Source organism: Thunnus maccoyii, chromosome 13 (assembly GCF_910596095.1).
Source record: "Thunnus maccoyii chromosome 13, fThuMac1.1, whole genome shotgun sequence".
NCBI classification, from domain to species: domain Eukaryota; kingdom Metazoa; phylum Chordata; class Actinopteri; order Scombriformes; family Scombridae; genus Thunnus; species Thunnus maccoyii.
The window spans coordinates 16044903-16056217 of record NC_056545.1 but is presented as its reverse complement, the minus strand read 5'-3'; the positions used below and the strand labels follow the sequence as shown (position 1 = coordinate 16056217).

The following is an 11315-nucleotide window of genomic DNA, read 5'->3' as shown; positions in this document are numbered from 1 at the left end:
TGACCTTTGACTTATTGCCACTCTGACTGAAATATCAAAACAACTGTCGGGTGGATTGCAATCTACAGATATTCATAGTGGCCAGATGATGCATCCTAATGATTTTGGTGATCCTTGACTTTTCCTTCACTGTGGAGGTGCTCAATGGATACAGGGAGCAGCTGCATGTTCACCGGCCTCTTAAAAAAGTAGCCATCGCAGTTCATTACTCATTCATTATTTCATTTCATTTCTCTATATCGTTTGACACCGGAGATATATTTCCCCACAATGCTCTGTTGTACACAACACATGGTAAACATTATACCTGCTAAAATCAGCATGTTAGTATCTGAGCATGTTAGTATGCTGATGTTTGCACTGAGTTCCAAGCATTCTTGTGGGTAAGTACAGTCTCACAGAGCTGCTAGTATGGCTGCTGGCTCTTAACAGAGTAGCAGTCACACAACTTACAACATGTTACTCTAGTTGTTAGTCTGTATCTCATTCTGCCAAATACTTAAAGTTTCTCACACAGCCTGTGATTATGAGAAATTAACATTAAAGTATTCAGTAGAGTGTTTTGTTTGTTTGTTTGTTCAGTCAACTTAAAAGAGCAGTTCCTCTTTAACCATGCGCAGTACCAATCTGTCAGCAGTATTTAATCTAATTCCTGCCTGCAGGTGTTTCTGTTTCACCCCTCAGCCCCTATCTGTCTATACGAGCATATTTTTTAGCAAGAAGTATGCAATGGATCCAAGACATTTCAATAACCACTATCGCTTAAATCCCCATCTTTTTTATTTAAAAAAAAAAAAGTGTGTGGAAAATATCTTTTGATAATTATTTTCTCATCAAACATTTTTATTTCTTGACCATGATGGTAAAACATAATTAGATTATAAATTATAAATAAATATTTAGACAATTAATATAAAGGATCATAAATTGATTAATTATTAAATAAGTCATTAAAATATGTTTTCTCTAATCAACATATAAAATGTCAAGTTTGTTACACAAAATGTTAGAATGAAAATTGGAAAATGACGTCTTTAAGGCCATGAACACACACACACAAATAAATGAAACAAATAATTAAACTTATTTCTCAGGTGAAAAGTGGATAGTTCTACAGGAGGCCAGAGTGGGCATGTTTGTGTGTGTGTGTTGAGTTCACAAATAATTACACCGCACCTTTTTACCGTAAGTGGAGATTGCAGGAAACAAAAGTGAAAGTCAATAAATAAACCTGTTATCTCCAGATCATAAACTAATGGATATCATGAATTATGAATAAGATAAATGTAACACTAAATGTAACTTTATATTTTTGTGGAAGAAAGTGAAGAAAAACAAACGAAAAACAAAGTTATTTCAAACTCTTTGTTTTAAACATTTAACATTTCCACACAACCAAATCATAACGAGGATGTTGTCACACATAGGCAACAAGTCAAACAGGTACCAGGATGGTCGTGACTCCGCCCTGATCATGGATCTTTATAAATGAAGTTGCCACAGTAAAAATATAGTGGACAGGACGACATTGAGACCTGTAAGTAAAGTGTTTTCATAACTGGTGATTAATGATTATCTATATAAAATAAGATTTGACATGGTCTGATTTTTACTTTTTTAATATATAAGTTATGATTTTATGAAGTTATGAAGTTATGAAGTTCAAATCATTTAGAAAACTATTTATATTATTTAGTAACAAAACAATTCATTCACTTTTTGTGGGGTTTTTTGTTTGTTTTGCTTTCCTAGTTTTACAAATTTGGTGAATGTAAGTATTGAATAGTTACACTGGTATAATAAAGGTCTACCATTTAGGTTCACAGGGCGCTTTACGCACATCTTGTGTATGTATGTGTATTTAACAGTCACAAAACAGAGTTGGCATTTGACTATTTACTCAAGTACTATACTTTTTGTAGTTCTTCTAGATTATATTACCACTCCACTCTTTATTTCAGAGGGAAATTGTAGGGAGATTGTACTTTTTACTCCACTACATTTATTTGACTGCAATAATTACCAGTTGCTTTGATTATTAGTTTTTTTTTTTCATCCAAAGCATATGATCAGTTTATACAATAGTGTGTACATCAGTAATAATAATCCAATAATATAATATTTTACTGGAAACAGACTCTGTTACAGGCCGTTCTGTGTAATACAGACTTCTTTTGAGTTGCTGGGTAGATCTCTTTTTAGGGTTGTGTGGCAGCCACATGCACAAAAACTATTGTTTAGGCAGAAGGTAAGAATATACAGTATGTTTCCCTTCTCAGAAGCTGAGAAGTATTTTGGATACAGCATACCTCACAAAGATCTGTGAACTTCCAAACATTTACAATGATTACAATTATTACTATGTGAAAGTTTTGCTGCCTCTGAGATTCAATAACCTGTTATCAGCTCTGTGCTTTGTTTTCTGTCTTGCTTTATGCAGAAGCATGCTGGTTTTTCTGTCCCCAAAAAATCCCAGTAATGAAATGAATCATAATGTACATAACACTCTCATTCATATCTCAGTGTTATCACATTGAGAGAACAGGTCCAACAAGTTCAGCACAACAATGACTCCATTATGAAACATCATAAATCAAGTGTTGCCACAATACAGAGGGAATCAAGACGTTTGTTTACTGATATTTGTTCAATTGTAATGATTAGTCAAACTAAAAGAAAAGGATGGATAATTTTTAACCATGCTAATGGCATTTCTCTATGAATGGCAATGTCGTTGTCGTTTGCCACTTTAGTACAGACTGAAATATCTCAACAACTATCTGATGGATGAAGATGAAATCTTGTACAGATATCGATGGTGCCCAGAGGATTAATCCTGATTTTGGAGATTCCTTGACTTTTCTTGTAGCCCCACTTTGAGGTTGACTTCTGTGGTTTTGAAAAATCTCAACAACTGTTGATTGCCATGAAATCTGGCACACACATTTATGTCCCCCTCAGGATGAATTGTAATCACTTTGTTGATCCCTAACTTGACCTTTAGTGACAAAATCAGGTGAAAATTTTGATGACATGTCCAATGACAAAATACTTGTAACTAACTAATAACTAATGACAGCCCATCCACCTCAATAATTGTAATTGGAGCCTGTGCTTACTTCACACCAAGTTAAGATCAAAACTGAATTTCATGCTCACCCATTTTTTTAGTGCTACCTGACACTACCTGGGTAAGGACTGACCTTAATGACATGTTAGGCCATCTATTAAAACCTGTAAAACTAGCTCTGATTTTCATCATTCTCCCATGCTCTATCGACAGGTTGTGCAATGATGTCTTGGCTGGCTGCATCGTGTCTCCTGCTTCTGCAGACTGGAGCTCTTGGGTTTGAAATTCGTGGAAAATCTCTGACTCATCAGGTGATCACAGAGAGAGCGATTTTAAATACCACCGTGCAGGTGTGCCGTGATCTGGCCAAGGCTGAGGGCAAAGACTTCACTTTTCCTGTAAGATTTAAATTCAACTTTCGAAATGACCAGTACATCTATCATTAATAAATCTGATTTGAAACTATAATAAAACTGTGTGTGTGTGTGCGCGTGTGTGTGCGCGTGTGTGTGTGTGTGTGTGTGTGTGTGTGTGTGTGTGTGTGTGTGTAGCCGCAGCCTTTTACAGCTGAATCTGTTGCTGTTGCCTGTGAAGCATCAAAATCATCCAGGAGTTTCCAGCAATCCATCAGGTCGATCCAAAAAATGAATAAACGAGTAGACTTAAGGCATGCCTTCGATATATCCTATCACTTTGATGATGAGGCTTTTGCAGGAGGAAGGGACATAATCACATCAGGATTATCAGCTATAAAAGCTAACAACCAGCAAGAGAACTTCGAGGCGGCGAGAGAAAAACTAGGAGAAATCTTACACCCTTTACAGGTATTTTCTGTTATTGCTTTTGTTTTTTTAAACAGTTTCTGGTACAAATGTAACACTTGAGAACTCTTCATACAACAGTTTCATGTTGAACAAGCATGCTTTTTTCATGGCTTTGAAAAAACATGCTTTACAATTCAAGTGCAACAACCAGCACAATAGTGTACTTCCATAAGACAGTTTGAAAATGTATTTCAAAATTGCATGTACAGTACTGTACATTTAATTTTACAACAGCCTATGAAAGGAAACAACTTTGAGGTGTAAGAAATAGAGGAGTGAATATAACTGGTGTCTTTGCACAGTTAATCCATCCTGTCAATCCAACAGAAAAATCGTTTTGGCAGCAAATTGACTTGCAAAGCTGCCTGTTGATGTACAGAGCTGCACGAAGAGTTGTGAAAAATGTAAAATAGCTGCTGTTATTAACACATTTATGCTGTAAATATTTATCTTGTCTTCCTTTTCGTTAATCTGAAGGATTTCTACAGTCACAGTAACTGGGTGGAACTGGAGAACAAACTCCCAAACTCCAATCTGATCCGATCAGGCACCAGCATTGGTAACATAGCAGGTAAAGAGATCATATAATGTCAGTGTGTGAGCTGAGGAATGCATATGATGTGATTAAAGAGATAGTTTCATAGAACAAAACATTAACAATTTGCTTGGTTTGGTTTAATTTGGTTTATTTTCGTACAGATGAAAGCAGAGAGACCTGTCGCAACTGTGATGGAGACGACTGCAGGAACAACATTTTGGAGGATATCCTGCGGGAAAATATACTTACGTCAGGATATTTTAGTATTCTGTTCTCAAGCAAACAGAAAGGTAATTGCTTCTTTTATTCACATTTCAAAATGACTGTCACAGCAATGACTTCCGATTTTCAAAACATTTTGTTTTCGTTCTGTTTCTAATGCTGAACAGGAAAATGCAGCCATGGAGGTAAATTTGATCGAACAAGAAAGACAGAGCCTACTGGTGGGATCAACAAAGACAATGTAAATTCAAACCATGGACATCTCCACACTAAAGCAGCAAATATGGCGATAGCTGCAACCAGTGAGCTACTTGAGGACATTCGAGGAGCTGCTGGTGACAGACCATTCCTCCAGTATGAAACCCATTCTGCACATTTCATTTATGTACTGTAAAATGATGCTCAATGTTTTTTTCCCCAACTATTTGTCTGCATTCTTCTGTCGTCCTCCCTGAGGATGATGGGAATCTTGGGAAGCTGTGACTTAACTTCCAAAAGTTTTAGGGGCCAAAAGATAAAATAAATTTTACATTCAATCCTTTGTGAATGTAGGTATGACTGTTTTATTTATATCCACATACCTGGAGAAATGTTAAAAAAGGAGTAAAAATACTCTATTACAAGTAAAATTCCTGCATGAAAAATCCTACTTAAGTAAAAGTACATAAGTATTAGCATCAAAATGTAGTTTAAGTATTGCAGTAAAAGTAGTGGTTTGGTCCCTCTGATTGATATATTATTATGTATGACATCATTAGATTATTAATACTGAAGCATCAGTGTGTAAGCAGCATGTTACCGTTGTAGCTGCTGGAGGTGGAGCTAGTTTCAGTTTTTTGTGGTGCAACTGTGGTTTTAATTTAGTAATGCGTAAATCTCCACTTAGCAAACACTTAAGTTATAACTAGGCTAAGTTTGAACTTAGCTCCTGTACTTCAAAGTTTGTTAATTCCTTTATCTGTCTGTCTCCATCACTCAGGATGATGGGACTCTCCAAAGGATCCAGTAAAGCGCTTTGTTTCGCGATTGACACAACAGGAAGCATGAGTGATGACATTGCGGCAGTGAGGGACGTCACTTCCTCTATAATCAACAGCAAAGTGGGAACAGAGGATGAGCCCTCAGTTTACATACTGGTACCTTTCAATGATCCAGGTAGGATCTTAATGCCCCAGACACGACTTTACATTCCCGTCTATCTTTTTCCTATCATTTTCTGTATACTTGTTGGAATATTGTACCTATTCAAATAAGTCAGCGCTATAGTATGACAATAACAGTAGCTGTACATTATAAAGTACTAACATAACATAGACACAATATGAGAAGTAACACATTTCTTTCTCCTGTCTCCTCCTGAACCCCAGATTTTGGGCCACTGATGAGGACTACAGACCCACAACTCTTCAAGAATGCTATTAATTCACTGACAGCAACTGGTGGAGGAGATCTGGAGGAAATGAGTCTTTCAGGACTTCAGGTGCTGTGATGTATGTGTGACTACTTCAAAATCTGTCCTGCAAAAACTACTGTATCATTGCTGTCCTATTTGCCTCATACAGCTGGCTTTAACTGGTTCTCCACCTAATTCTGAGATCTTCGTCTTCACGGACGCACCTGCTAAAGACACACATCTGAGAAGTACAGTGTTGGCACTCATAGAGCAGAAAAAGACGGTGGTGAGTAGCCAATGTAAATCTGTCAAAAAAAAGAAAAGAAAATACAAACTCATAATGTAAAAACCTAATGTAATAAGACTAAAGACATGCTAGGAGCTCTATGAGGTACTTGGTGGGAACATGAGCACGTGTAGCAACTTTAATGGTAATACATTCAATAGTTGTTGAGAAATTTCACTCACAACCACAAATCTGAACCTTATGGTGGCGCTGGAGGAAGAGTCAAGGAATCTCCAAAGTCAGTAGGATTCATCCTCTGGGGACCCTGAAAGTCTGTATAAAATTCCCTGCTAATCCATCAAGTAGATGGAAGTAAACTTTAACATGCTGGTGGCGCTGGAGGAAAAGTGATAGGATCACCAAAGCCAATAGGATTCTTCCTCTGGGTACAGTGAATATTTGTACCTAATGTTATGGAAATATTAGATAATGATACCTTATAACTCAAATCCTCTCTGTGTATCCGTTATGGCTCAAATCATCATTCACCTCTTTTCTTTTCAGGTTAATTTCATGATAACTTCCATATTGTCTCGTCGTCGAAGACAGATTGATAACGACCAACAACAAAAACTCACTCGAATGGTGGCATCAGATGTGCAGTTGTACAGAGACCTGGCTCAGGCTTCAGGAGGTCAGGCTATTGAAGTCACAAAGAGTGAGCTCCCTGAGGTCACCAGCATCATAACTGAGTCCTCCAGCTCCTCTCTGGTATTAATAAAATTCTCTCACTGGCCATTACTAATGATTTATTTTTTTAAATAAATAAAAAATCAGCTGTGTCACCAGTTTCATGTTATCTCGTAGGTGACCCTTCTGCAGGCAGCCAGGAACCCGGGAAAAGCAGAAAATTTCACTTTTACAGTTGATGAGACAATAAGAAACCTCACAATTTACATCACTGGGACAGCTGTCACCTTTACTCTCGTCAGTCCCTCAGGTAACACTTCTTTGCAGGTGCAATCTTTTAAAGGCAGTATTTGTATTATGATTGCAGTTAATAAGCAATAATTTAGAAATACAAAACACAGTAATGTTTAGAAAAATAATATGTTAGTTTTACGTATTGGCGTAAGGCCAGATGTACAGGTAAAAGTATTTTAAAGCCACTTTGTGTAAGATTTGAAAAATTCCAATTTTAGCCCCATTGGTATTAGTATTACACAGTGGTAGACAACAATGCAGCTACTACTACAACTAGTGGTCTTTAAAATTAATTGCTATACGTTTGTTTAACTCTTGGCCTTTTGACCAGTGTGCTTCATTTCTTGGCTTTGTTTTTAGGTAACATGACAGGATCCTCAATCACTGCATCTCAATCAGTGGGAAACTTCCAGACTCTGCAGCTAAAAACACAAGCAGGACTGTGGGAAATAAGAATGGCGTCAACAAATCCCTACACTCTGAAGGTCGTAGGTGAGAACTCAATGATTATCTGAAAAAAACAGCAGTATGTCTTTTCACGGACTTTGCTTTCAACAGTTTTCATTGGAACTACTTTCTGCAAAAGGAATAGTGTTGGATTTGCAGTTTTGCAAATACTTTTGTAATACTGATTGGTGGGATGATGGTTTTTACTAATTCTATGTTTGTAAGCTCCTTTGTGTATGTGGTGTATTTCGTTGATTTCTCTCCTGCAACCTTTTATTTGCAGGTCAGAGTGGCATTGACTTCCTGTTTGACTTTTTGGAGGTATCTCAGGGCCCGTTCGGAGGTTTTGATGTTATAGACAATCGCCCCAGAGCTGGTAAAGGACAACAAATTATATGATATTCTGAAGTAACATGGTCAATTTAGACATATTTCAGTGGATTTTCTCTTTTTCTGAAGGTGTTAATGGTAGCCTGATGGTGACGGTAACTGGGAGCGACTCCGCCACAGTGACAGAGGTCACCCTGGTTGAATCTTTGGGGTCAGGAGAGGTTAACGGCAGCGTGGAGGCTCAGGGTGGTAGAGACTTCTTAGTTCATTTTGACAGGATACCATCACAGGAGTTTGTGGTGCTCATAAAGGGGCAAAACAGCAATGGTTCCTCCAAAGCATCCTCAGTGTTGTTCCAAAGACAGTCACCCACCAGCATCAGAGCCTCTACTCTGACTGTTACTGCTGTAAGTAAAACACATGAATCTAAAAACCTATGATATGCTTTTTAAGATTCACTGCCAAAGTCTTTTAATTATACAGCTAATGCTGACTGTTTTCTGTTTTCCTCTGTATTTAGGATGATTCAAACAACGTCTTAGTACCAGGAACACCACTGTCAGTGCCCTTCTCTGTGATGACCAGCGGTGCAGGAGGAAACTTCAACATTCAGGCTAACAATGACCAAGGTTTTGCCTCATCTTTCCCATCCAGTTTAATCCTGGAAACTGGAGGCAGTGCTAACAGTACAGTGAACCTCACAGCGCCTCTCAACACCGCATCTGGTACTGACGTCACCCTGACCATTGAGGCCGAGGCTCCTGGGGGCACAGACACCAACTACATTGTGTTGCGTTTCACTGTACTTGAAACGGTAACTCTCTAGTTGAGAAAGAAAATTACATTTGAATAAATGTTAAGGCAATGAATAATGTTTCTAGCTCTTTAAAGGGGACATATCATGCTTTTTGTGATTTTCTCTTATTTTTATACTATTACAATGTTGGACGTTAAACATGGTCAAAGGTCCAAAACTTGAGGCAAATGTATGTAAAGATGCTCTCTGCAAGTCAAAAGCTAGGACTTCAGCCTGCTCTGAACACTTTGTTTGCAATGTTACCTCTACTTTCTCCTCCTGATTATGTCAGATTGTTCAGGCATGCCCACAAACAACCTTTCATTCTGTAGCCTTTGTTGCTCATGGTTTCTCAAGGTTGTTTATGTTGTCCACTCGCATATTTCGGATCAGATTCGGGCTCAAACATGTATGAATGTATTTGAAAAGTTTCCATTTCAAGTAAAGAAGAGAAACAGAAGTGAAATCCTGCTACTACTGTTAAACCGCTGGAGGTCTGCTGAGACGCAGCTTCTGGAGGCTAACCAATCAGAACAGAGTGGGCTCATCGGGAGGGGGTCCTTAAAGAGACAGGAGCTAATACGGTCTGTTTCAGGCAGAGGCTGAACTGAGGGGCTGATTTAAGTATAAAGATTTTGAACTGTAAATCATGCAAATATTTCAGTAGAGCACAAGAATATAAATATGAACCTAGAAATGTGCATGATACGTCCCCTTTAAATCCCTTCATCAATGTTTATTGGTCACTCAATGATGGAAAAACTTGCTGACTTTTTCTTCTCCTCATAGGTGACTGATTTCACTCAGCCAGTGTGTCAGCTGCTCAGCCTGCAGTCCAACTGCTCTAACAACTGTAGCTCATCGATGTGGGAGCTCTCCGTTCAGGTGACTGATGGGGCTGAAGGGACAGGTGTGGACCGTGTCAGCCTCAGACAGGGCAATGGAGCCCTGAACACCAGCCTGGCTGCTGGCAGCGAGAACGGAACACTGGTGTCCTACCGGGCTTCTTGCTGCTCGCCTGATGTGGAGCTGCTGGTTGTGGATCGCGTGGGTAATGTAGGCTCCTGTTCCTACTCTGTACGGGAAACAACCACCAATAGTCCTCAAACTACAGCCATCACCAATACAACCATCACCAATACAACTACCACGACACCACAGTCTACGACAGCTGTTACTTCTTCATCTACCAGAGCTTTTCAGCCTTTTCTTTTTTGCCTTAGCATCGTGATTCTAGGGCTCAGTTTACCACCTGAAATGGAGATGCACTGAGTGTTCACGTGTTGGTGTAGGGAAGAGTTTCATTTTAAAATGTTCTTTTGGCTTCTGAAAATCAACTACACACTCTTTACACTCAGCTGTAGCTAAAACTCATGCAGTCTAATACAACAGCCCAGCAATAAATCCTATGAAGTTTATATTGACCAGTTTTCATTAAAACCTTTTTAGAGAGGTGTTGATTTAATTTTATGGTCATTTTGGAGGCTCTAGTTTGTTGTGCTGCTGAATTACACTGTCTGATACTGTGAGGTCTTCCTATTCTTCCTTATATTATAGTATTATTTTAATAATATGTAACATTAACTACATACAGTATATTATACTGTATGTATAACAGGGTGCTTGATGCAATCATAAGACCTTCATTAAAAGCTTAATCCAAATGTTGTGATTGAGACGTAGGCCATGTGAGCATCTTAATTTACCTTCAATCCATTATTATTCATTTATATTTTGTGTACTTCTGATATTAAAATGTGGAATGGCATTGTTGATTTATTATTAATTGAATTTCACTAATCAAATGTATTTGATCATTTTAAATCATATATATATATATATTTAATGCTTGCTTTTTCACACATGATTTCTATAAAAACATTAAGGATGACAATAAACGCTAAAAAAGTGATGTCCATTGTGGTCCTTTTGGGGTAAAAGGTCTATGGCAGCTTAGCAGTGTAACCAAGAGGCAACAATTAAATCAGATATACACAATATGTGATAAATAAATACCATTAAATAAACCATTGACTGAAAATCTACAGCAACAGGTGACACATGACTTAAAATTACTTGCTTCTCCTATTTATTTAATGTCTTTCAATAGGCTGATCCACAGGACAGCAGCAGAAAACAAAAATGATCATTAGAGCTCTGTCTAGTGGAGGAAGAATGAGCGTCCATAACTCATAAAGAAGTCACTGAGATACTTCAGTACATCACTATAAAGAAGCCAAAACACAAGTACGAGTTGTATTCCACCACTTTCATGTGGTGTTTCAAGCTCATCAGGTCAAGCAGGTGTAGTGCATTTGCCTTTCCACACAATCACATGACCCCCCGACCCCTGACTGACGTTTGTAATGTGAGAATAACTGTGAAGGGGCAAAAAAGGAAAAAGTGCCACTAAATGGTGCATACAGTTTTGGTTAAGGGGAAATGGTTTTGTCACCGATGCATGTAACAAATAACAAAAAATACT

General features: G+C 38.0%; 1 protein-coding gene across 1 annotated transcript; it reads left to right on the top strand.

Annotated features, from left to right (window-relative positions):
• The first annotated feature begins 1411 nt into the window (after positions 1-1411).
• On the top strand, positions 1412-10553 carry LOC121910530 (von Willebrand factor A domain-containing protein 7-like). Its single transcript, XM_042431772.1, has 17 exons — positions 1412-1443; positions 3421-3468; positions 3622-3701; positions 3785-3894; positions 4372-4465; positions 4594-4722; positions 4822-5008; positions 5634-5809; positions 6022-6134; positions 6217-6333; positions 6838-7044; positions 7141-7273; positions 7618-7749; positions 7988-8080; positions 8164-8441; positions 8555-8848; positions 9620-10553. Exons 1-17 carry the CDS (start codon positions 1412-1414, stop codon positions 10100-10102), a joined length of 2706 nt encoding a protein of 901 aa, XP_042287706.1. The 3' UTR covers positions 10103-10553.
• Positions 10554-11315: the final 762 nt, after the last annotated feature.

Excerpts from the sequence above, each read along its gene's own strand:
- LOC121910530 (XM_042431772.1), top strand. The coding sequence starts at position 1,412 with ATGTTGTCACACATAGGCAACAAGTCAAACAG. Across the intron at positions 7,045-7,140 it reads AGTCCTCCAGCTCCTCTCTG|GTGACCCTTCTGCAGGCAGC; the intron begins GTATTAATAAAA and ends GTTATCTCGTAG. Across the intron at positions 8,849-9,619 it reads GTTTCACTGTACTTGAAACG|GTGACTGATTTCACTCAGCC; the intron begins GTAACTCTCTAG and ends TTCTCCTCATAG.